This window comes from Sesamum indicum, linkage group LG12 (assembly GCF_026168435.1).
Source record: "Sesamum indicum cultivar Baizhima isolate 11 linkage group LG12, ASM2616843v1, whole genome shotgun sequence".
Lineage (NCBI taxonomy): Eukaryota > Viridiplantae > Streptophyta > Magnoliopsida > Lamiales > Pedaliaceae > Sesamum > Sesamum indicum.
The window spans coordinates 8,258,060-8,283,355 of record NC_142668.1 but is presented as its reverse complement, the minus strand read 5'-3'; the positions used below and the strand labels follow the sequence as shown (position 1 = coordinate 8,283,355).

Sequence of the window (25,296 nt, the reverse complement as noted above, 5' to 3'; positions counted from 1 at the left end):
ATGTGTAAGAAAATTTGAAGCAAACCCCAAAGTTCATAAGTTAAATAAAAAAAATATGATGCAGTAAAAATATTAGGAAAAATACTATCAACTCTTATCTATAAATATGTCTTATAGTTCAACAAAGAATTTAAATCTATTATAGAATTTCAAGAAAAAATTATTGTTGAGAGTATAATCACACAATTGAAATAAAATCTATAACTAATATATCTCTACAAAAAAATGCCGAATTTGGGGTGGCTTATGGAATAAATTTTATTTATTTATTTATTTATTACTATAGAAAGGTTATCAAAACACAATTTATTTGGAGCAGAATTTGAAACGGATAGAAATCCGTCCTTACAGTCAGCGTTACAAAAATTTAAGAACGATTAATGAAAAATCGTTCCAACTTGGGACGGTAACTGTACCGGTCACTGTAAACCATTCCTAATGTTGATTTGTCCAAAACTTTTTAAATTTAGGTCCTAATGGCTAGGGACGATTTTTGGAATGAAAATTTATTTTCATCGGTGAAATTTGGAACGGTATTTGAAACGGGTTAGTGAATTTAGGAACACATTTGTAGAACGGTTTTAGTAAAAGCATTAGGAACGGTTTATATAATTCGGAATACATATTAGATACTGATTAGTAATTATATTTGGAACAATTATTCGTTAATTTGGAACAGTTCATCAAATTTAAGAACACTTTTTTGGGACAGCTTTTATAACGATTTTCGCAACGGGTTAGTGAATTAAGAACACGTTTGTAGAACAGTTTTAGTAAAAGCATTAGGAACGATTTATATGATTTGAAATACATATTAGATACTGATTAGTAATTATATTTGGAATAATTATTCGTTAATTTGGAACAATTCATCAAATTTAAAAACACTTTTTTAGGACAGCTTTTATAACGATTTTCGCACCTACCTCATATATTGTCATTGTAATTCAAATCTTAATTGCACTTATTAGCATTGTTATATCTCCAGTATAGAGAGAGTAAAAGTACGAATCTAAAAAGAATTAAATATTATTAATAAATAAAATCCATTAATCATAAGTTACTCATTTTAAAACTTTTAATAGGACTTCTAATTTGATAATATTTGAGGATTTTTATCTGAATTTTTTCAATATTTATCTTTATTTTTTCTTATTTTACATTTTTGGAGTAGTATTTTCATCTTCCTCACATGCTACTAATTTTAAACTTGACAATGCCAGGTACATCATTTTTTTTAGAAAGAAAATATTTAAAATCATTCCTAAAAAACTAATCACGTTAAAATATTATTTGCCCAATTATCTTTTAGAATATGTTATTTATTCTACAAAACGCTTAGACAAATTAGGAATACTAAATAATTTTCTTCTTTGATTAAATTTTGTTCTTACAACTAATTATTTATTATTGAAAAGAATATTCCAGTAAAGGTGTGAAAGTCTTCTCAGAATACAAATATATTCAAAAGATTCTCACTATTATATATATTAGTCAGAAGTTACATTTATTAGTATTAGTTTACATCCAATGTATTATGATAAGAATCAAAAGTACGTGAAAGTACAATCTTAAAATAGTTTTCTATGATTAATATTAAAATATAAATTAATTAGTTAAAATTCACTCATTTTAATTTTTTCTAAAACATTTCCAATTTAATGAGATTGATAATACTTATTAATATTTTATTATATTTATTCTTTCATATATATTTTATGTATTATTTCAATGCTATTTATTTTAAATTTTACTGTGGCCTACTAAATTAATATTTTTAATCTTCTACCAAATTAATCAAGTAAAAATATTATTTGATTATTTATCTTTTTGTTTTAGTTGGATATACTTATCATTGTTGACGTAGTTTAAAGGTGTTAGAACTCGTAAATTGTATTTTTTTCATAGAATTTTATTCTTTTATAAAGTTTGATGTATTATTATTAAAAAGGTTAGCTAAATATGAATATGAATGTCTTTTCACAATGAAACCAAACACATTTTTATATAAGGCATAAATATATAATACAGATAGATAAATATAAACCCTCTAAGCATTACGTGAATTGCGCAGAGCTATGATCTCGTAGTATACATTAACATTAACTATAAAACAATTATAGCATTAAACCTAAGGGGGCGCCCCTCTGAATCCGTCATTAGTTTTTCAACAATCAATTCAAACATCAATATTTAAAATTTATTCGATGCACATCTATATTTAGTCTTTTAATTAGAGTAGGGGGCGCGAGCCCCCCTCTCAACTCGTCACTATTTTTTCAGAGCTCATTCAAATATCAAATATATAAGTATTAAAGGTAAGCGTGGTCCTCTAATTTCAAGTAATTTCATTTTAGTTTCGTAATTTATTAAGGTTTTATTTTAATTTTTTATAATTTAACAAAGCTCAATTTTGGTATACATTTAGTCGAAAATTTGCCTCAATCACCGGAAAAAGTCACATGGTCATCACGTGACTTTTTAAATTAGGGGTTTCATTTTTATTGGCTTAAAAAACTCATGTGGCGACGAAGTGGAAGAATGGGTACCAAAATTGAGTTTTTTTAAGTTATAGAGGACTAAAATGGAACCCTAGTAAGTTACAGGACTAAAATGAGAATTGCCTGAAGTTAGGGGACTAAAATTGCATTTAATCCGTTAGGCCATGTGACTTTTTAAACCAATAAAAATGAAACCCCCAATTTAAAATGTCACGGGAAGGCCATGTGATTTTTTCGGGTGAATGAGTCAAATTTCCTACCAAATGTGTACGAAAATTGAGCCTTTTAAAATTATAAAGAACTAAAATGGAATTCTAATAAATTACGGGACTAAAATGAAAATTGCCTAAAATTAGGAGACTAAAATTGCCTTTAATTCAATATATAAAATATATTCAATGTAAATGTGTATCCATTAATTATACTATGGTTATAGCATAAAACCTTAGGCGGCTATGGGCGGGATGTGTATAAAATCTTTTTTAAGCACCTTCCTCCATAAACACACGACTGTATAAATATAGACCATTTGTTCAGTTACAATACTTGAAAAACGCCATGGCTACTGTACTCGAAACATGCCGAGTTCTAGCTCCACCATGCGTCGCCCCTGAGCTATCGATGCCTCTTAATTTCTTAGACATCCCTTGGCTGCATTCCAATCCCGTCCATCGCCTTCTCTTCTACGACTACCCTTGTTCTAAGCCCTACTTCTTGGAGACCGTCGCTCCAAAACTCAAAGAATCTCTCTCCCTCACTCTCAGGCACTACCTCCTAGTAGCAGGCGATTTGATCTTCCATTTGAACTCGGAGAAAGTGCCTGAAATAAGGTACGTGGCTCGGGACTCAGCAGTTTCACTGACCATCGCTGAGTCTGCTAGTGGTTTCGACGATATTATCGGAAACCATGCACGAGATGCTGATCAGTTCTATGAGTTTGTGGCAGAGATAGATCCTGTAACAGATGAATCCGGGTACCAAAGGGTCCCTGTTATGGCCCTGAAAGTGACTTTATTTCCGGGGCGTGGTATGTGTATTGGGTTCACTAATCTTCATTGTCTTGGCGATGCGAGTTCGATTGTAGGGTTTATGAAAGCATGGGCTTCGATCAGCAAACTCGGGGCAGATGAGGAATTTCTGACCAAACAAGGTGAATTTTTGCCAATTTTAGACAGATCTATCATTAAAGACCCGCTTGGAATTAAAACCACTTTCTTGAAAGTAATAAGAGATGTTCCTTTGAAATCGACATCTTTACCGTTACCCACCAACCGAGTCCGGGCCACATATATTCTCCGCCAGACTGATATACAAAAGCTGAAGGATTTGGTCTTGGAGAAGAAACCAGGTCTAGTTCAAGTGTCTTCTTTCACTGTCACAGCGTCTTATGTTTGGACTTGCTTTGTCAAATCCGGGGAGCAAGTTGATGATGATGAGCTGGAATTCTTCTGTTTCGCAGCTGATATAAGGGCAAGGATTGATCCACCAGTACCTGCCAATTACTTTGGCAACTGCTTAAGTTATGGGTTGGCTATAATGGAGCACAAACAGCTTGTGGGGGAAGAAGGGTTTGTGATGGCTGCAGAGGCTATTGCTGATCAAATCAAGAATAAGGTGAACAACAAGGACGAAGTGTTGAAAGGTGCTGAGAATTGGGTATCAGATTTGAGAGCAATGAATGTGATAAGGGCCTTCTGGGTATCTGGATCCCCGAAATTCGACTTGTACAATGCGGATTTTGGATGGGGAAGCCCAAGAAAGCTGGAAGTCTTAATGATTGATGAACAAAAGTATTCCATGTCTTTGTGCAAGTCAAGGGATTCAGATGGAGGATTGGAGATTGGTATGTCTTTGCCGAAGGCAAGAATGGAAGCTTTTGCAACTATCTTTAATGATGGGCTAAGGTTATGATAGTGCATGTTATGTTGGTAAAAATAATTGTGGTCTGCCATAGACAATTCAGCTCTGCTTTTGGTTTATCATGATCTACGGAATAGATTTGTTGCTGACCGCCAGTACACTTTATTTGAATTAATAGAATAATAAGACCCTATGTATCACATTATTGTTATGTTTTCGCTTCAAAAAAAATTTGAGTATTGTCTATGCCTTAAATCAACACGATTTAAAATTGTAGCAACTCAATACTATTTCATAACATTATATATGAGAACTTAAGTTTTGACTATGATTAATCAACATTTCTTATGATTTTATCTATGATTAAAATATTTGCATCAGTTTTTAGTTATAGGAAATATTTTGGTTTGGCTTGCACAAGCAACAGTTAATAGCCATTGGCAATTGTAATTAATCAATATTCACTCAAATTTTTACTTTAATCATAGTAAAAAATTATATTTGTTTTAGTGTGTTTTTACATTAATCATAGTGAGTATTTAGCGGCCCACAAACGTCTGAATGGATCAAATCCAACAGACCACTTGCAAGTGTGCTTTGTCCAACAAAGGGCTTTTTGGTTATTTTTCTTTTTGGACAGGACTCACAGGTTGGTACGTTGTCCAAATTGTCTATTTCTAGATTCTTTGTATCAACCAGCCTCCTAATTCTGTCTTGAGAGATGTGCCCTAGCTTTGCATCCCAGATCTGTGCATTCTCAAGGCTATCTATTTTCCATTTTTTAGCAGTCATGACTGAATCATATCTTTGCAGAATATAAACTCTATTATTTAGTTTACCCAGCAGATGAAAAGATCCATCATTCATAAAATAAAAATAAGTTTTATTAATCAAAAATTCAAAACTAGCATTGTCTAACAATGAAATTGAAATGATATTTTTTATCATACTAGATACAAACTAACACTATTTTAGTTATAGCCTACCAGGATCACTGAAAACTAAGTTAAGAACCCTATAGCTTCAGCAACAACGGTGTTGCCATCACCGAGCCTTAGGGTCATCTCGTCTTTACTTAGCCTTCTGCTTCTTTTCAGTACCTGAAAATCATTGCAGATGTATGCACTCAACCGATATCTAATACGCTACATGCAAAGTTAGTAATAAAGTTAACGGAAAAAGTATTATTTTAGTCCTTTAAGTATGCCTAATTTTAATTTTAGTTCGATAACTATGTCCATTTTTGTTTAGGTCCAATAACTTACGAAATTGCTTACTTTTAGTACTGTGGCTGATTTTCGGACAATTTTACCCCTATGCAACTTTTGAAAAGCAGTTTTAGTCCATATGCACTCATAGGGGTAAAATTATCCAAAAATCTGCCAGAGGACTAAAAGTAAGCAATTTATCGGACTAAACAAAAATGGACATAGTTATCGGATTAAAATTAAAATTAGGCATACTTAGCGGACTAAAATAATACTTTTTCCTAATGTTAACCTTAACAATAAACATACCTTATTTGCAGAGGAGTTTGGGGCAATCCCTCTTCCAATGCTCTTTTTTACAGTAGTAGAATTAGATACTGTTTGCACTTGGCTACTACTCCGAGCCAGCTTTCTTCTTTCTCTTGTCCATTGCCACTGGAGCAACAGGAGTGCTTTAAATGACTGAAGCTGCGACGACAGCCTTCGCCTTCGCCTTTCCCTTCTTCCTTTTCCAACGCCCAACACTCTTGCCTTTCGCTTTAGAGGTTGAAGTCTCTCCTACCAACACCGATGGTTTTCACTTTTTGGTCATTACCTCATATTGGACCACTATATTAATCAACTCATTAGTGGACTTCTCAAGCCCATTCATGTTGAAGTTAATAATAAACAAGCCTTACGATAGAGAAAGTGACTGAAGGATCACATCTACGTATGTGTTATTATCAAAGCCAACTTTAAGGTCTTCGAGCTTCATCACTAGGGATAAGCCTGACGCATCAACCAAATCATATCTCAATTGTGGCCGCCATTACTCATGAGACAGGAAAATAGGAGCGTTTTCACTTTGTACACAACTATAGTGTAACTCTATTTCATTCCATACTTGCCACGACTTGCGAGTCCATGTTTAGGTGAAATTACCTTCCTTACTAATTGTCGTGGATGGATGGCTTGTAATACAAACAAACATTTGTCTTAATTCCATTAGGGATCCAATGTTAACTTGGCATAACCAAGTGGGAGTTAATTTTTGGATTTGACGAAGACCTCATCGATCACAAAATAAGAATGATAATAAGTATCTAATATTTAAAGCATTCATCAAAAACACATCACATGCAAAATAAAAGCCTAGCATGACCCTATTGGATGATCACACCTCCAAAATCTATGCGATCCACTAAGTCTGCAGTGGATCTCTAGTCAATCAAGGTTTGGCCTAAAACTGTCAATCGACCGGTAACAGCTGGTTAGCAGTGCACACGAAGCACTCTACCTGCGCTGTGCGCCTGCTAGACTGGAGCATCAGCGATGATGCAAGCGCCTCCTGCCGATAACGGTTACTAGCCTATTTTGAGAAAACCTAATTTTTTTTTCTGCAAAAAAAACTAAAAACATTAATTTTCAAGAAATCTAATTTTCTAGAAAAACAAGATACCCATTTTATGTACAAAATTAAACTATATACTTTAAAGCACATGTCTATTAAATTATGCTTAGAAAAATCAATTAAACATTTAAAACATGTTACAAACATGTAATATAGTTAAATTCAATGCCACAAACACCGAACGGGCTTTGATACCACTAAAAAAAATGAATTATCCGAGAACGTTGTAGTAGCATGAAAAATAATATTAAAAGTTATAGAGGGAATTGAAACCGAATCAAGGGGGTGGCGTAACTTAAAACATAGAGAAACATAAAATAAATATGCATCAATAAAGTGACAATGGATGAATCAAAGAACAAAAAAATAAGTATGGATTTATTTCTTCCAATTAAATAAAATACCCAATAAAAAATCAATGTGAATATTTAATCCAATCAACCCGTTTGTGAAATGGATAGCGACATTGTAAGTCATTCCCTGCTACACAAGGACAACACAAATTTCTATTAGTAGCAATGGAGTAGTTTAGCAAATAGGTGGAAGCCTAGCCCCAGGCCAAGATCATGAAAAATGAAGTACTCCAATTCCTCTTGAAAAATATAGTCTACATAAACGGGTTACCTCATGAAATTATTTTTAGTAATGGTCATTAGCTTCAAGACATGCGGAGCTAGGCATCCAACAATGATTTACCTTGGTGGTCTATTCCCAAGCTAACGGAAAATAGAGGTCACAAATAGGATATTGGTGCAAGGCATCAAACCAAGCTTGAGCAATTAGGAGGGCAATAGGTTGATGCCTTGCTCAGCGTGTTGTGGTCCTACAAGACCACCCGGTAGAAAATAGATTAGCCCGGAAAGCATGATGGAAACACAAAAAATCAAATATTAAATGATCTAAAGTAATATATATAACCCAATTAAAAGGTGTAACCTTGATCCATCCCAAGCGCTCGGAGTACAATAAATAAAATTGTAGAAACCAACAATTGAGAAGAAAAGCGATCAACACTATTAAATGAGATTGATAATGCTTATTTAAGATTTTATTATATTTATTCTTTCATATATATATTTTGTTTTTCCCGTGTATATTAGTATTCTATGTATTATCCCGATGCTAATTTTTTAAAATTTTACTGTGGCCTACTAAATTAATATTTTTAATCTTCTACCAAATTAATCAAGTAAAAATATTATTTGATTATTTATCTTTTTGTTTTAGTTGGATATACTTATCATTGTTGACGTAGTTTAAAGGTATTAGAACTCTTAAATTGTATTTTTTCATAGAATTTTATTCTTTTATAAAGTTTGATGTATTATTATTAAAAAGGTTAGCTAAATATGAATATGAATGTCTTTTCACAATGAAACCAAACACATTTTTATATAAGGCATAAATATATAGTATAGATAGATACATATAAACCCTCTAAGCATTATGTGAATTGCGCAGAGCTATGATCTCGTAGTATACATTAACATTAACTATAAAACAATTATAGCATTAAACCTAAGGGGGCGCCCCTCTGAATCCGTCATTAGTTTTTCAACAATCAATTCAAACATCAATATTTAAAATTATTCGATGCACATCTATATTTAGTCTTTTAATTAGAGTAGGCTCTTAACCCGTCACCATTTTTTCAACGCTCATTCAAATATCAAATATATAAGTATTAAAGGTAATCGTGGTCCTCTAATTTCAGGCAATTCTCATTTTAGTTTCGTAATTTATTAAGGTTTTATTTTAATTTTTTATAATTTAAAAAAGCTCAATTTTGGTATACATTTGGTCGAAAATTTGCCTCAATTACCGAAAAAAGTCACATGGCCTTCACATGACTTTTTAAATTAGGGGTTTCGTTTTTATTGGCTTAAAAAGTTCATGTGGCGACGAAGTGAAATAAAAATGTGTACCAAAATTGAGCTTTTTTAAGTTATAAAGGACTAAAATGGAATCCTAGTAAGTTATTGGACTAAAATGAGAATTGCCTGAAGTTAGGGGACTAAAATTGCATTTAATCCGTTAGGCCATGTGACTTTTTAAATCAATAAAAATGAAACCTCCAATTTAAAACGTCACGTGAAGGCCATGTGACTTTTTCGGGTGAATGAGGCAAATTTTCAACTAAATGTTTACCAAAATTGAGCTTTTTTAAGTTATAAATAACTAAAATGGAACCCTAGTAAATTACGGGACTAAAATGAGAATTGCCTAAAATTAGGAGACTAAAATTGCCTTTAGTCCAATATATAAAATATACTCAATGTAAATGTATATCCATTAATTATACTATAGTTATAGCATAAAACCTTAGGCGGCTATCGGCGGGATGTGTATAAAATCTTTTTTAAGCACGTTCCTCCATAAACACACGACTGTATAAATATAGACCATTTGTTCAGTTACAATACTTGAAAAACGCCATGGCTACTATACTCGAAACATGCCGAGTTCTAGCGTCACCATGCGTCGCCCCTGAGCTATCGATTCCTCTTACTTTCTTAGACATCCCTTGGCTGCATTTCCATCCCGTCCGTCGCCTTCTCTTCTATGACTACCCTTGTTCTAAGCCCTACTTCTTGGAGACCGTCGCTCCAAAACTCAAAGAATCTCTCTCCTTCACTCTCAGGCACTACCTCCTAGTAGCAGGTGATTTGATCTTCCAATTGAACTCGGAGAAAATGCCTGAAATAAGGTACGTGGCTCGGGACTCAGCAGTTTCACTGACCATCGCTGAGTCTGCTAGTGGTTTCGACGACATTATTGGAAACCATGCACGGGATGCTGATCAGTTCTATGAGTTTGTGGCAGAGATAGATCCTGTAACAGATGAATCCGGGTACCAAAGGGTCCCTGTTATGGCCCTGAAAGTGACTTTATTTCCAGGGCGTGGTATGTGTATTGGGTTCACCAATCTTCATTGTCTTGGTGATGCGAGTTCGATTGTAAGGTTTATTAAAGCATGGGCTTCGATCAGCAAACTCGGGGGAGATGAGGAATTTCTGACCAAACAAGATGAATTTTTGCCAATTTTAGACAGATCTGTCATCAAAGACCCGCTTGGAATTAATACCATCTTCTTGAAAGTAATAAGAGAGGTTCCTTTGAAATCGACATCTTTTCCGTTACCCACCAACCGAGTCAGGGCCACATATATTCTCCGCCCGACTGATATACAAAAGCTGAAGGATTTGGTCTTGCAGAAGAAACCAAGTCTAGTTCAAGTGTCGTCTTTCGTTGTCACAGCGTCTTATGTTTGGACTTGCTTTGTCAAATCCGGGGAGCAAGTTGATGATGATGAGCTGGAATTCTTCTCTTTCGCAGCAGATATAAGGGCAAGGATTGATCCACCAGTACCTGCCAATTACTTTGGCAACTGCTTAGGTTATGGGTTGGCTATAATGGAGCACGAACAGCTTGTGGGGGAAGAAGGGTTTGTGATGGCTGCAGAGGCTATTGCTGATCAAATCAAGAATAAGGTGAACAACAAGGATGAAGTGTTGAAAGGTGCTGAGAATTGGGTATCAGATATGAGAGCAATGAATGCGATAAGGGCCTTCTGGGTATCTGGATCCCCGAAATTCGACTTGTCCAATGCGGATTTTGGATGGGGAAGCGCAAGAAAGCTGGAAGTCCTAACCATTGATGAAGAGAAGTATTCCATGTCTTTGTGCAAGTCAAGGGATTCAGATGGAGGATTGGAGATTGGTATGTCTTTGCCGATGGCAAGAATGGAAGCTTTTGCAACTATCTTTAATGATGGGCTAAGGTTCTGATAGTGCATGTTAGTTGGTAAAAATAATTGTGATCTGGCATAGACAATTCAGCTTTGCTTTTGGTTTATCATGATCTACCGAATATCTTGCGGACCGCCAGTATACTTTATTTGAATTAATAGAATAACAAGATCCTATATCAACACCATTTAAAATTGTAGCAACTCAATACTATTTCATACGATTGTATAAATTCGATATGAGAATTTAAGCTTTTACTATGATTAATCAATATTCCTTATGGTTTTATGTATAACTAAAATATTTGCATTAGTTTTTAGTTATAGGAAATATTTTGGTCTAGCTTGCACAAGCAACAGTTAATAGCCGTTGTGCAATTGTAATTAATCAATATTCACTACAAATTTTTACTTTAATCATAGTAAAAAATCATATTTGTTTTAGTGTATTTTTACATTAATCATAGTGAGTATTTAGTGGCCCACATACGTATGAATGGATCAAATTCAACAAACCACTTGCAAGTGTGCTTTGTCCCACAAAGGGCTTTTTGGTCATTTTTCTTTTTGGACATGACTCTCAGTTTGGTACGTTGGCCAAATTGTCTATTTCTAAACTCTTTGTATCCACCAGCCTCCTAATCATGTCTTGAGAGATATGCCCTAGCTTTGCATGCTAGATCTGTGCATTCTCAAGACTATCTATATTCCATTTTTTAGCAGTCGTGACTGAATCATATCTTTCCAGAATATAAACTCCATTATTTAGTTAATTAGTTTACCCAGCAGATTGAAAGATCCATCATTCATAAAATAAAAGTAAGTTTTATTAATCAAAAATTCAAAACTGGCATTGTCTAACAATAAAATTGAAATGATATTTTTTATCATACTAGATACAAACTAACACTATTTTAGTTATAGCCTAACAGGATCACTAACAACTAAGTTAAGAACCCTATAGCTTCAGCAGCAACGGTGCTGCCATCACCGAGCCTTAGGGTTATCTCGTCTTTACTTAGCCTTCTGCTTCTTTCCAGTACCTGAAAATCATTGCAGACGTAAGCCTCAACTGATATCTAATACGCTACATGCAAAGTTAGTAATAATGTTAACGGGAAAAGTATTATTTTAGTCCGTTAAGTATGCCTAATTTTAATTTTAGTTCGTTAACTATATTCATTTTTGTTTAGATCCAGTAACTTATGAAATTGCTTACTTTTAATTCTTTGGCTGATTTTCGGATAATTTTACTCCTATGCAACTTTTGAAAAGCAGTTTTAGTCCATATGCACTCATTTGGGTAAAATTGTCCGGAAAGGTACAATTTTATAATTTCTTTTTAAAAAAGGTGCAATTTTATATTTGCAAATGGGGTCTAACTGTAATCTTTGGTGATGCTTCAAGGACGAATATAACAAAAAGGAGTTTAATGCAATTTTGCCCTCTTGTGATATTGAAAATGAGCAAATTATCCCTTATAAAAAATAAATAGTAATTTACCCCATGTATCTTAAAAAATGAAACAATTTAGTTCCCTACCTATAAAGGTAAATTACTTCAATTTTAAAACTATAAAGAGATAAAAATTACTATAGTTTAAAATATAAAGAATAAATCATTATTTTATTTTTTACAAAGAATTGTTTGCCTATATTTTATAACGCGTGAATTGCAATTTACCCTAAAGGAAAGTATGTTGAGAGTATTTTGGAATCATTGTGATCAAGTCAGTGTCGATTCACCTATGTTCAACAGTCATTCAAACATCAATCCGTCAAAGCAAAAAAACAAAATGTGCTAGAGAATTTCTTTGTTTCTTAATTCAAATGAAAGCATGCAGGCAGACAACAATCAAAAGCAGATAATTATAAATGAAAACAGAGTTGAATTGTCAGACCACAGTACTTTGTACGAACATGACATGCACTATCAGAACCTTAATCCGTCATCAAAGATAGCTGCGAAAGCTTCCATTCGTGTCCTCGGCAAAGACATCCCAACCTCCAATCCTCCCTCTGAATCCCTTGACTTGCACAAAGATATGGAATGCTTCTCTCCATCAATGGACACGACTTCCAGCTTTCTTGCCCTTCCCCATCCAAAATCCACAGTTGACAAGTCGAATTTTGGGGATCCAGACACCCCCACTGACCTTATCCCAGTCATTTTCTTAATCTTTGATAGCCAATTCTCAGCACCTTTTAACACTTCATCCTTCTTGTTTACCCTATTCTTGATTTGGTCGGCGATAGCCTCTACAGCCATCACAAACCCTTGTTCCCCGACAAGTTGTTTATGCTCGATTCTGGCGGCCCCATAACCCAAGCAGTTACCGAAGTAATTGGCAGGAACTGGTGGATCAATCCGTTCCCGTATATCCGCCGCGAAAATAAAGTATTCCAGCACATCATCATCAACTTGCTCCCCAGATTTCACCAAGCAAGTCCAGACATAGGACACCGTGACGACGAAAGAAGAGACTTGACTGAGACCTGGTTTCTTTGCCCAAACCAAATACTTGAGCTTTTCTATATCAGTGTCGTGGAGAATATATGTCGCTCGGACTCGATTGGTGGGCAATGGAAAAGACGATGATTTCAAAGGAACCTCTTTTATTATTTTCCAGAAGATGGTATCAACTCCAAGCGGGTCTTTAATGACAGATCTGTCGAAAATCGGCAAAGATTCACCTTGTTTGGTTAGAAATTCCTCATCTCCCCCGAGTTTGTTGATCGAAGCCCATGCTTGAATAAAACCGACAAGCGAACTCGCATCACCAAGACAATGAAGATTGGCGAACCCAACGCATATACCACGACCCGGAAACAAAGTCACTTTCAGGGCCATAACAGGAACCCTTTGGTACTCGGATTCATCTTTTACAGGATCTATATCGGGCACAAACTCGTAGAACTGATCAGCATCACGCGCATGGTTTCCAATAAGATCATCGAAATCACTACCAGACTCGGCGATTGTCAGCGAAACTACTGAGTCCCCGGCAACGTACCGAATTTCGGCCTTTTTCTCAGAGTTCAACGGGAAGATCAAATCGCCTGCTACTGGGAGGTAGTGGCCGAGAGTGGAGGAAAGAGATTCTTTGAGTTTTGGAGCAATGGTCTCCAAGAAATGGGGCTTAGAACAAGGGTAGTCGTAGAAGAGAAGGCGACGAATCGGATGCGGGAAATGCAGCCAAGGGATGTCGAAGAAAGTAAGAGGCACCGATAACTCAGCGGCGGCGCCTGATGGAGCTGGAACTCGACATGTTTCGAGTATGGTAGCCATGGCGTTTTTCACGTCTGAACGAGTTTTGGTATTTATGCACTGGTGTTTCTGGAGGAGGACGCTCAGAAATTGGCTATAATTCAATATGGTAGATGGAGACACTGCCCATTCCCAAAAATCAAAAGATGGAGATACAGTCGATTTGGTGAAAATTTTAAATTCGGATTCTTGATTTTTAGAAAGTTGCCATTATGATGTGAATGGATCTTCTCAAATTTAATATGCGATTCTGGATTTGTAATAGACAATAATGCGAAATTAAATAACCATAATAAACACAAATTAATGGGGTGAATAGCAATTTACTCTATTATGATATTGAAAATGAGCATATTATCCTTTTATAAAAAAAATGGCAATTTACCCCTCTATATTTTTTAAAATGAAACATTTTACTTCCTTATACAGGAAGGTAAATTACTTTATTTTAAAAATCATAAGGGGGTAAATTGTTATTTATTTTTCTATAAGAGGGTAATTTGCTCATTTGCAATATCACAATGGGATTGTTTGCATTTTTTCCCAAATTAATGTAATACTTCCAGATGGACCAAAACAAAACTACACCTTGTTTGTTGATTATTATTATTTATGAGGCTCTAGAGTAGAAATATTTTTATCCAATTTTTTGTTTAAATTAGTATATATATTATGTGCATAAATTATATTATTTATTCTATTCAAAGAAGTTTTTACAATTATGGTGTGTATTTAAATGAAATAAAAACTAAAATAATACTTAAAATAGAAAATTCAATCGGATAGTATACCGTTCCTGGCCAGGGGGCATACTGGAGTGAGGAAAGTGGACTCGTTATTTGAATTTTATTTAAAAAGAAAAATTATTAATTAAAAAATAAAAAAATTAAAGATACAAATTAGAAAAGATGCATTTAATAGAAAAAAATTGAATTAACATTAGAAAACACACACAATTGGACTGACTCGAAGTCGGTGAAGTTATTTAAAAAATATATAAAAAAAAGAAAATAGAGTGATTTAAAAAGTTCTAAAATGTTAGGAAGAACCTCTATTGGGGATAGTTGTTCTTGCATTTTTAATATATATATATATATATATATATATATATATATATATATTTGACGCATGCATGAGTAGGCTCAACCGATTTTAGCACAGCCTTTAGGGTGTTGCAATTTTGAAACAAGGCAGCAAGGTTTCTCTATAAATGTTGCCTTGTTAACATATATGAGGATCATACCAAATTTTCACACCCCATTTTAGGACCACAATGAATTTTTTATAGTTAGAAATTTTTTGTGAGGTAAAAATATTTTTCAAGCAGCAATAGATTTAGGATCCGGCTTTTTGACCTTCTTTAGAATTCCTAGGATGAAATTCTTTCTCTATTTTTTCAAAATCTGGAAATACTCTTGGGTGTCGCTCGAACCCTCATTCGGTATTTGGAGATAATCTTCTCCCTTTTCTAGAATTTCCACAAAAAATTCCATCTTTGATCTTCAGAATTTGAAAGTATTCTCTATTGTAACTCGATACTTTCGTTCGGTTCCATTCTCTTAAAGAGTCTCCTCCGTTAGTGAAAAAAATATCTAAATGCAATATAAACAAATATTTTTCCAATAAGCCTAGGCTTCCATACCGTTCTAGCTGAGAATGAGCAAGTATATGCATTGTGATACAAAATAATTAAAAATGGACTAAAATACTCATTAAAGTTGGGAAAAGTAAACTCGTCCATAATTTCTGACAAATTCGTGCTGACTAAAATGGCAACCTTTTTGGAACTTACAGGACTAAAATTGCTAATTGTAAAGTTGTAGGACCAATAATGCCAACCCCCCCCCCCCCCAAGTTACAGTGCTAATTTTGCAATTTTCCCTTAATATTTTATCCAATACTAATTTTTTTCTAGTGTATGAATTTATGAAGGCTTAAATTTATTTTCGAAACCTTGTTGAGCCTGATCATGAGCATAGAGAAAAAGATAGTTGGATTAGACTGGCCAATTTGACCATTTCAAGGGAGAACCAGCCATGTGTCCACCCTGATTCATACATCCAAAAACAATGTGGTCAAAAATTGGTGAGGACCGGTCAAAAACGATCAAAAATCGATTTTGACCATTTAAAAAAAATATATTATCCAGTGAAATATAAATTTTTTTTGGAATTTTTTTCTATATTTATAGTCAAAAATCTTTAAGCTTAGCTTATTAATCTTCAATGTAGGACAATAAGCTTGGTTTAAGTATTTTTTATATTTATAATCTAAAGTATTTAAGTTTTGGCTTATACTTTTTCAATGTGGGATAATAAGCTTGGCTTAAAATTTACATATATATAGTCTAAAGTGTTTAAGTTTTAGCTTATACTTTTTCAATATGAGATAATAAGCTTAGCTTAAACTTTTTATATTTATAATTTAAAGTGTTTAAGTTTCACTTATACTTTTTTAATGTGAGACAATAAGCCACATCTAACAACAAATAGGGTTTAATAAATTGGCTTAATTCTATTTAGTGCCCCATATATTAGGCGGTGGCAAAACAAGGATCCTAAATACACTATAAAAAAATGTGGAATTTAGGACGGATTTAGGAACGGGTTTTCCGGCTTTTGGAATGGTCATAAATTAAAGAAATCATTTTGAACAGGATTTTGGAACGGTTTACGATCCGTCGTTATAGACGACGTTACAAAAATTTAAGAACAGTTGGTGAAAGACCATTCCCAACTAGCACAGATATTGTAACACACTGGTGATGACCGTTCCTATTGTAACACACACACACACACACATACACACACATATATATATTATAACATTAAATTTAATTGATAAAAGTACAACAAATATAATCAACTGACAAATAAAGGATTAAAGTTGTTACCTGATTAAAATAACTTCAAATATCAACAAAAATTTGAGAGAGACTGACGAGCGAGAGTATAAAAATATTAGTGGGATAGTGAGAGATCAAGAAGATTCGAGAGAGATTGAGAAAATAGAAAGAATATAAGAAAAATGGAAGAAGATAGTGACATTAAATAGAAAGAGAGAAAAATATATATATAGAAAAATTTGAAACGATCTTTGGAACGGTTACTAGAACACATAAATAACCGTTAAAAAATAATCGTTAATTTACATCCTGTAATAGTCTTTGGACCACACATAGGAACGGGTTTTTATTCATTGAATTATAGTTGTTGTACTGTCTTTGGGACGGGCTTAGTGATACAACATTAATAATACACAACAACTGTTCCAAATTGGAACTCATTTAGTCACGGTCGTTGCAACACATCAGGTTTTACGTAGAACTCATACTTAGGAATGATTGTTGTAATACTAGACTAGTTGTGTACTTAAATTGTTTCAAATTGTACCTCATTTCGAATACATTTACTAATGGTCATTTTTTTTACATCAATTGTCTCACATATAGAAACGACCAACTCAAGACCATCCATAATTTTAAGCATGTGTTTGAAATGGAATTCCAATTGTTTACCATTACAAGTTTGGACCGGTCTTAGAACAAAAATTATAACTGTTAATTTGGAACACCATTGCAACGGTTTTACCGTGCCAAAACAATAACACATAAAAAATGAGGATCATGACGTCATCGACCATTTTTCATTCCTCATGAAAGCCAATACCCGTTCTAATATGCCACGTGCTTTAGAATGGTCATCGGATCCGTGCCAAATCCTATTTTTTTTTTTGTGGTGATATAGGGTTGGCAAAAAGTATCCTGGAATTATTATTATTTTTTTTTTTTTGCAATTATAGGACTCCGCCCACCGAATTTCTAAAAGTGGTCTGAATTTGCTTATATGGACAAAAAATAGGGGGAATTTTTTGGGCTTTTGCTAACCAAATTTTTTTTTTTTTTTTTTTTGTGTTATGTAAGCATTTACATGGAAGAAAAAGTTAAATTATATAACATTAATTTAGAATTTTCTATTGTGTATAATTACAAAAAAAATTATTATTTTATATAATATAAATTAAATAAAAAATTAAACACCCGCCATCCACCTACCTACCCAATCCATCCCCCTATTTGCCCCTGTCCCCTCGTAGAAGGGAGCGACGACATCCCCAACCCTAGTAGAGGGGACAACAACGTTGCGGCCCCAAGAGAGGGGAGGAGACACGACATCGCCCCCAGACTGCCCAACTACCGATCTGTAATTCTTTGTCGTCGCCCAGCCTCGAGGCGCCTCTCCCCCTTACGACGCAGCGACATGGAAGCAAGGGCCAAGGCATGGTGGAGAAGATAAGGGATGGTGGTGGGTGGGTTTAGGGTGTAAGTTATTTAATTAAATTTGTTATATAAAATAATAATTTTAATTTTTATGATTTAAAATTATCTGTAATATTATTTTTTTATAATCTTAAGTATTTATAATTATGTATATATTTTTAAATTTATGGTATATTTTCAAGTGTGTAAATTACTTATACACACTCAGTGACCATGGTATCTAGTTTACAATACAACAAAAAAAAAAAGTGGAATTTCGAACTAATTTAGGAACGGTTTTTTTTCCTTTGGAGCGGTTTAGAATCGATGGAATTAATTTGAATCGAATTTTGGAGTGGTTTGCCTTCTGTCCTTGTAGACGATGTTATGAATATTTAGGAACGGTTAATGAAGAACACGGTCACTTGTAACACATTGTTGGTGACATTTCCTAATATTGAATTTGTGCAAAAAAGTTTCTTCTTTTTTTTTAATAAAAACAGATAGAATGAAATTTGAAACGATTATATTACTTATTTTGCGCTACTTTTGGAATGGTCTTTATAATACTCATGCCTGAATTTTCGAACTTTATTTATTTATATTGGTGATATATTTAACAATGGTCTTTGGAATGGTTTGTTTGTCAATATTTGCAATAGTATTAGGCACAGTCAAATTTTTGTTTGAAACAGTCTTCTGTAACTGTTTTAAGAATGGTCAATCTTATTTAGGAAAATGAATTTAAAACTATTTTAGCAATGGTATTAAGAATAGTCGTTCTTATTTAGAAACACGTACTTAAAACTGTATTAGGAATGGTATTAGGAATGGCCATCCTTATTTAGGAACACTTATTTAAAATTTTTGCTGGGAAGTGGGCCTCTAAACCAAGGCCGGATACACGGCCCTTGTTCTTGCCTTCGACTACAGCCAGCCACATTTGTTGCTCGATCATCGCCAACAAAACCTCCGATTAGGCGGGGATATGGTGGTCATCGGCCGTAGGCTGAGACTGATTATCCTCCATCAACTTCTACAATGTCTCCAGCAAAATAAACAAATTTGTTAGTACTTTTAACTAAGAAGTAATTTTTTTTTAAAAAAAATAATATTAGTAAAGTACTTACGACCACCTCACCCATCATCCTCCATCTTCTGTAGCATTTGGTGAACAACTCCATTTGCTTGAGCGGCCTACCGAGCTCTATCTCCTATAGAAGAATAAAACAGTTAGCATAATATGTATAAAATAATGATAAACCTGTAAAAATACTGTAATGTACTTGCCAACTTCCTTTTGTGCATGCCGACAGAGAAAGATCCCCCGCTGTACACAATCGAAGGCACCGGTGGGGTTCACTGCCTGGTTCGCCTTATTTTTCGAAGACTCCTACTGGAGGTCCTCGCTAGCTCAATACGCCTGGAGTTGGATTCATACGTCGTTGGCCAGCCAAAGTGGCTTGACAAGGCTCGACCGGACAACGGAGAATATCTTGCGCATGTACTTTTCGACCCACATGTGGAAAACCCAGAAAATAGACTCATCGTCATGGCCCCTCCAGTAAGTCATGTACAGTAAGAAAATTAAACAGAACATTAGTAAAATTCATTAAACAATTTAGATTGCAAGATAATAAAAAATTAATTTTAATTGCAGTACCTTCATGCTCTTAAACCAAAAATGTTGGTGCTCTGGTGGCACCTCCTCAAATATGGCCACACGTGGGGGAAAGTTTCCTTGCACCACCGCATTGATGAGCTCGTACAAGCGGCAGATAGATCTAAAAGGACATGATAATTAGTAATTTTTAAGATAAAATAATACTATAAAATATTCATAAATAAATTTAGCTTGCATCATCAAGGTTGATATATTGGCGCACAATGGTTGGGGGACTGCTGGTGGTGGTGATGGTGGAGTAGCTGCTTGGTAAACTATTGTCCGGCCTCCTCAGCTACCTGTGCCGCTCTAGATGGTCCAGCATCATTTAGAGTCTGCAGGGCGGCTGACAGTCCGGCCGTGTCAGGTGGTGGGGGTGGTCGAAAGACTGCTTCCCTAACTTGGGAAGCATCAGATGACGCTGCCGGAAGTGGTGGGTCACGACCACGTGGTATAGGAATCGTACCACTAGACAAAATCTATATAAATTATAGTAAATATTAGTTTTTGTAATTGTTGAAAAAAATACCCTAATTTAATAATTTATGTTGAATTCATGATTATTGTACTCCTTAATTATTTAAAAATGCATAGTTCCTTTAGTTTCATTAACATATCACATGAACTTTTTGTTATAGTACTACTCAAATTTATCCACTTTTTCTGTCAATATTGTCTTTTTCCTGACATTAAAAATGGATAAAGATGACTAGTTCTACTGGCAAAAATTCATTTGATGCGCTAAAAAAGCTTAAAGCAATGCTTGATCCATTCGTACATGGGCTAAAAGGAACTATACATTTTTAATGACTCTTATTTGAAATATTAGCCTAATATTGTGATTATTGACACAATTATGTAAATAATGTTATTGTTGAGAATATTAATCTAATTTTATAATTGTTGACATTATTATGTAAATAATATTACTATTGAAAATTTTAGCCTAAATTTTGTGATCATTGACATTATTATGTAAATAATATTATTATTGGAACTATTAGTCTAATTTTATGATTATAGATATTATTATGTAAATAATATTATTATTGAGAATATAGGTCTAATTTTGTAATTATTGACATTATTATGTAAATAATATTACTATTTTGAGATATTAGCCTAAATTTTGTGATTTTGACATTATTATGTAAATAATATTATTATTGGGAGTATTAGCCTAATTTATGATTATTGACATTATTATGTAAATAATATTATTATTTAGAATATTGGTCTAATTAGTGATTACTGACATTATTATATAAATAATATTATCACTTGAAATTTTAGCTTAAAGGTTGTGATTATTGACATTATTATGTAAATAATAATGTTGTTCAAAAAATTAGCCTAATATTGTGAACATGTCAAATAATGCTATTACTGAAAAATAATGTAAATAATAATATTATTGGAAAGATTAACCTAATATTGTGTCAATAATAATATTAATGAAAAAATACAAGAGTTACATGAATTATACAATAAATTTCACAAAAAATTTGAACAATATGATACAATACATAAGAATTGTATAAATTACACAACTATGCAATAAATTTCACAAATATTTACACTGTACAATAAATTACACAAATATATAATAAATTTCACACAAATATACAAATTACAGAAAATATTATAATTTCAAAACTATATTTCAATTTCAGAAAAATATATTAAATCTTCGGAAACTTATATAATTTTAGAAAAATATGTTATATTTCCGAAAACTTTTATAATTTCAGAAAAATATATTTTAATTTCACAAAAATATATTATATTTTCATAAACTTTTATAATTTCAAAAAAATATATTTTGATTTCAAAAATATATTTTAATTTCAGAAATTATATTATATTTTCAGAAATATATATATATAAGAAACTCTTTTAATTTCAGAAAAATATGTTTTAATTTTAGAAAAATATATTATATTTTCAAAAATAATTTTTGACACTATTTATTCAGAAACTGTTTCTGAAAATAGTTTCAAAAAGTTTTTCACAAATTTTTAACGGGAATTTTTCACAAATGGTTAACACCCATTTCAGAAAAATGGGTGGAAAAATATTTTTGAAAATATTTTCAGAAACCTTATCTGAAAATATTTTCAGTACACTCTCTGAAAATATTTTTAGAAAATACATAAAAAAAAAAGAAGGGAAAAAGAAAAAAAAAAAGAAGAAGAAAACTAACTGGCAAAAGGACACTAGACAGGATGAAGAAGCGAAAGAAGCGGACAGCGGATGGCGGGAGACAAAACGGGTGAAAAGAGAAAGCAAGTGTGAGTGAGGGAGAAAGAGAGAGAAGAAAAAATCTATTAAGTGTCAAATATATAGTAATTTTTGGAATGGGCTTAGGAACAGTCTCTTATAGTTAAACCGTGCCGAAGATTGTTCCTAATTAAGTATAATGATGTCATTTTATGTGTTAAACAGATTTTTTGTGGCCTAGGGACGGTCTGTTATAACTAAATCGTTCCTAAGCCCATTCCTAAGTAAGTTAAACGATATCGTTTCATGTGCTAAACAGAGTTTGGGTGAATATTTGGCACGGTTACTTATTCAATTACTTGTTGCTAAAACTGTTCCAAACATCACGATATTGTTTTATGATATATTTTAAAAGACAATTCCTATAGTTGTATGACCGTTTCAATACAAGTGCCAAAATTAAGTTTTTTTATTACAAAAACTTAAAAATAAAGAAAAAATCTTTCCGAACATGTTAATGAACAAAGAAAAAATTGACCATAAATTTATGTAAACCAATGGACACATATAATTCTTTTCGATAAATTGATACATGTTCAGCAGATCAAGTAAATTTGTATTTCCAATATTGTTAGTATTATGCAAATGTTAGTAGTCTCTTATACTGTTATACTGCACCGCCTAATCAGGCCGTTAAAATTTTAATCAGACCGTTGGATATGATTACATCGACAAAATATGACATTCAATAAAGTTTTGAAACTTTTTATACGGATACTGAGTTGTCATATCTGATTCACAAGCAACGAGATTGAAAATGATGCAAATGTCAATTAGACGATGTGATTTTACATCAGACTGCTACATATATTTACAAATGTATAGTTTTTGTATGTGTTTAAAGTTGAAATTAATCGGGCTCACGGATGTGGAGATATCGTAACCAGAAAGTGAACTAAGAATAATTTGTGCCTGATAGGAACGGTTTTTTTCAAATTTAGGCACGATTTTATTTCTATTCATGTAGAGAACGATTTCTTTATACTTTTAGGAATGGTTTACTTTAAACTTAATTTTAGAACGGTCAAATATTCAACAACCTTTCCTAAAATTGAATTTCCCTTCACTTTTCATATGGTGCCAATTGAAAATTGTTTGGAACTCCTCTAGGAACGGTCAATTTACTATAACCATTCCTAAATTTTGAATTTTTCTTGTTTTTTTTTAATAATTTTGCAATAGTTTTAGAAACGGTTTTATATTTATTTTCCCGTCCCTATGTTAACTTTAACAATATGCGGGTACAACGAGGAACGGTTTTTATATTAACCGTGACTATTTGGAACGGATTAGAAATGGTCTTTTCTATTTATAACTATTCCTAAATAGAACAAATATTTTTAAAATGATAAATATAATTAATCAAACTCTGAACTTTCAAGCATAATTACTGTCTTCTTCAGTCTCGTAATTCTCGTCAAAGTTATCTTCATCAGACTCGTCGTCAGATTCACAATTCCCCAATTAGGATGTACCTAGGTGCTCCTTGTTGACTACCAACAGAAAGCTCAACGACTAATTGTATACCATTTGGGTTATGCAGGTCATAATTATGGTTGTCCATCGCAACTTGTGGAGTAGGTATTATTTGACCTTCTTGAAACGCAATTTCGGTCCATCGAGAGTCATCAATTATTCTTCTGGCTTTTGTTTTGCAGACAACTATACAGTCCACTTTATCTCTCTTCATGCTAGGGTACTTCGTTTAGTAGACTTGTACTGCTTGTTGTACCAAAATGAATGGTTCGTTCTTTTAGTATATTTTCTTGAAGTTTACATCAACGAGGTGATAATAAGGATGTATCTTCATACCTCTCACGGGATCGATCCAACAACATTTAAATAGAACGATCTGTATATTTGGAATAAGTGGATAATTTAACTGAGTTATCTCTTCGAGAATCCCATAAAAGTTACAGTCCATGTCTGTATATGATGAGCTTTTGATATATACCCCACGGTTCACAATAGACTTGCCTACGTTGTGAAGTTTAGTATGAAATTGTATCCATTCACAAAGTAGCATGGGAATGTTGTGACCTTAGCTGTAGGACCTCAATAATACAACACCGAAAGCTCGTTGTCCGTGTAATTCAATTCGAATTTCACCTATGTTGCACATATTAGAGAAACCATACATTGACAAATTACAGTTGTAGCACAATTCATAAGACACAACTTACATGATGTTTGAACCAATCCTTGAATTGAGTAGCTACTATTTCCTCAACAATGCGGTCCTCCGAATGGTGATGTTCGTAAAGTTCAGTCAAAAAAGACATGTTCACATGCATATTAATATATAGGTTAAAAGTCCAAAATAACAATGTGAATAAAGTATATTGGTACTTTACACTTATTCGTAGTATAGCGTGACTACTTCACAGTTGGTCAATATGTATGTCACGATTATATGATTTTTTGATCTACTGAGTCATCTCTTTTTTGATGCACAACTATATTGGCTAGGTTAGTTGAAAATAGACCGTTGGATACGAGTGTCGTTCATACAGAGGTCGTCATTTTTGTGTGGCCTGTTCCGTTTGTAAAGAATCTACAGCTCAAAGTAGTGAGAAGTGAATAGACCGGTTTCTTCTACAACGTAAGCTTCTACAATTGATGTCTCGATGTGTGCTTTGTTTTTCACCTTCATTTTTAAATATCGAAGATATCTAATAACTGAATATTTATTAGAAACCAAATGACACTAGAACTATTTCAAGAAAACTAGAATAACTCGTGTACTTACCTCTCAAATGAATACATCCACCTGTATTGCACAGGCCCTCCCACGCGTGCTTCATATGGCAGGTGAATAATTAGGTGCTCCATTAAGTCGAAGAAAGCTGACAGAGATATTTTCTCGATGTTGCACAAGATGGTGGCGACACTAGCTTCCAATTCTTGTACCTTATTTACATGGAACGTTGTCGAACATAAAATCTGAAATAGAAGGCTGACCTCTGTCAACGCACTCCTCACAGGCTCAGGATGCATTTCACGGAAGGCAATTGGGACCAACTTCTACATAAATACGTGAAAATTATGACTTTTTAGCCGTGAAACTTCAACTCCTTCATGTCGACACAACGAGTCAAATTAGATATGTAACTATCAG

At 33.4% G+C, this 25,296-nt stretch overlaps 4 protein-coding genes across 4 annotated transcripts; 2 read left to right on the top strand and 2 right to left on the bottom strand.

Annotated features, from left to right (window-relative positions):
* Positions 1-3,023: 3,023 nt before the first annotated feature.
* LOC105178538 (malonyl-coenzyme:anthocyanin 5-O-glucoside-6'''-O-malonyltransferase-like) lies at positions 3,024-4,616 on the top strand. The gene has a single exon (XM_011102030.3). The coding sequence runs from the start codon at positions 3,060-3,062 to the stop codon at positions 4,410-4,412; it is 1,353 nt and encodes a 450-aa protein (XP_011100332.2). The 5' UTR covers positions 3,024-3,059; the 3' UTR covers positions 4,413-4,616.
* A 4,749-nt stretch (positions 4,617-9,365) lies between these two features.
* LOC105178617 (malonyl-coenzyme:anthocyanin 5-O-glucoside-6'''-O-malonyltransferase) lies at positions 9,366-10,978 on the top strand. The gene has a single exon (XM_011102127.3). It carries the CDS (start codon positions 9,398-9,400, stop codon positions 10,748-10,750), a length of 1,353 nt encoding a protein of 450 aa, XP_011100429.1. The 5' UTR covers positions 9,366-9,397; the 3' UTR covers positions 10,751-10,978.
* A 1,557-nt stretch (positions 10,979-12,535) lies between these two features.
* Positions 12,536-14,158, bottom strand: LOC105178539 (malonyl-coenzyme:anthocyanin 5-O-glucoside-6'''-O-malonyltransferase-like). Its single transcript, XM_020699371.2, has one exon. It carries the CDS (start codon positions 13,996-13,998, stop codon positions 12,643-12,645), a length of 1,356 nt encoding a protein of 451 aa, XP_020555030.1. The 5' UTR covers positions 13,999-14,158; the 3' UTR covers positions 12,536-12,642.
* A 6,015-nt stretch (positions 14,159-20,173) lies between these two features.
* On the bottom strand, positions 20,174-25,052 carry LOC148784829 (uncharacterized). The gene is made up of 4 exons (XM_088876528.1): positions 24,928-25,052; positions 24,737-24,850; positions 23,998-24,118; positions 20,174-20,377 (listed from the first exon to the last, which is right to left on the bottom strand). The coding sequence occupies exons 1-4, from the start codon at positions 25,008-25,010 to the stop codon at positions 20,174-20,176; spliced, it is 522 nt and encodes a 173-aa protein (XP_088732654.1). The 5' UTR covers positions 25,011-25,052.
* Between the last annotated feature and the right edge of the window lie 244 nt (positions 25,053-25,296).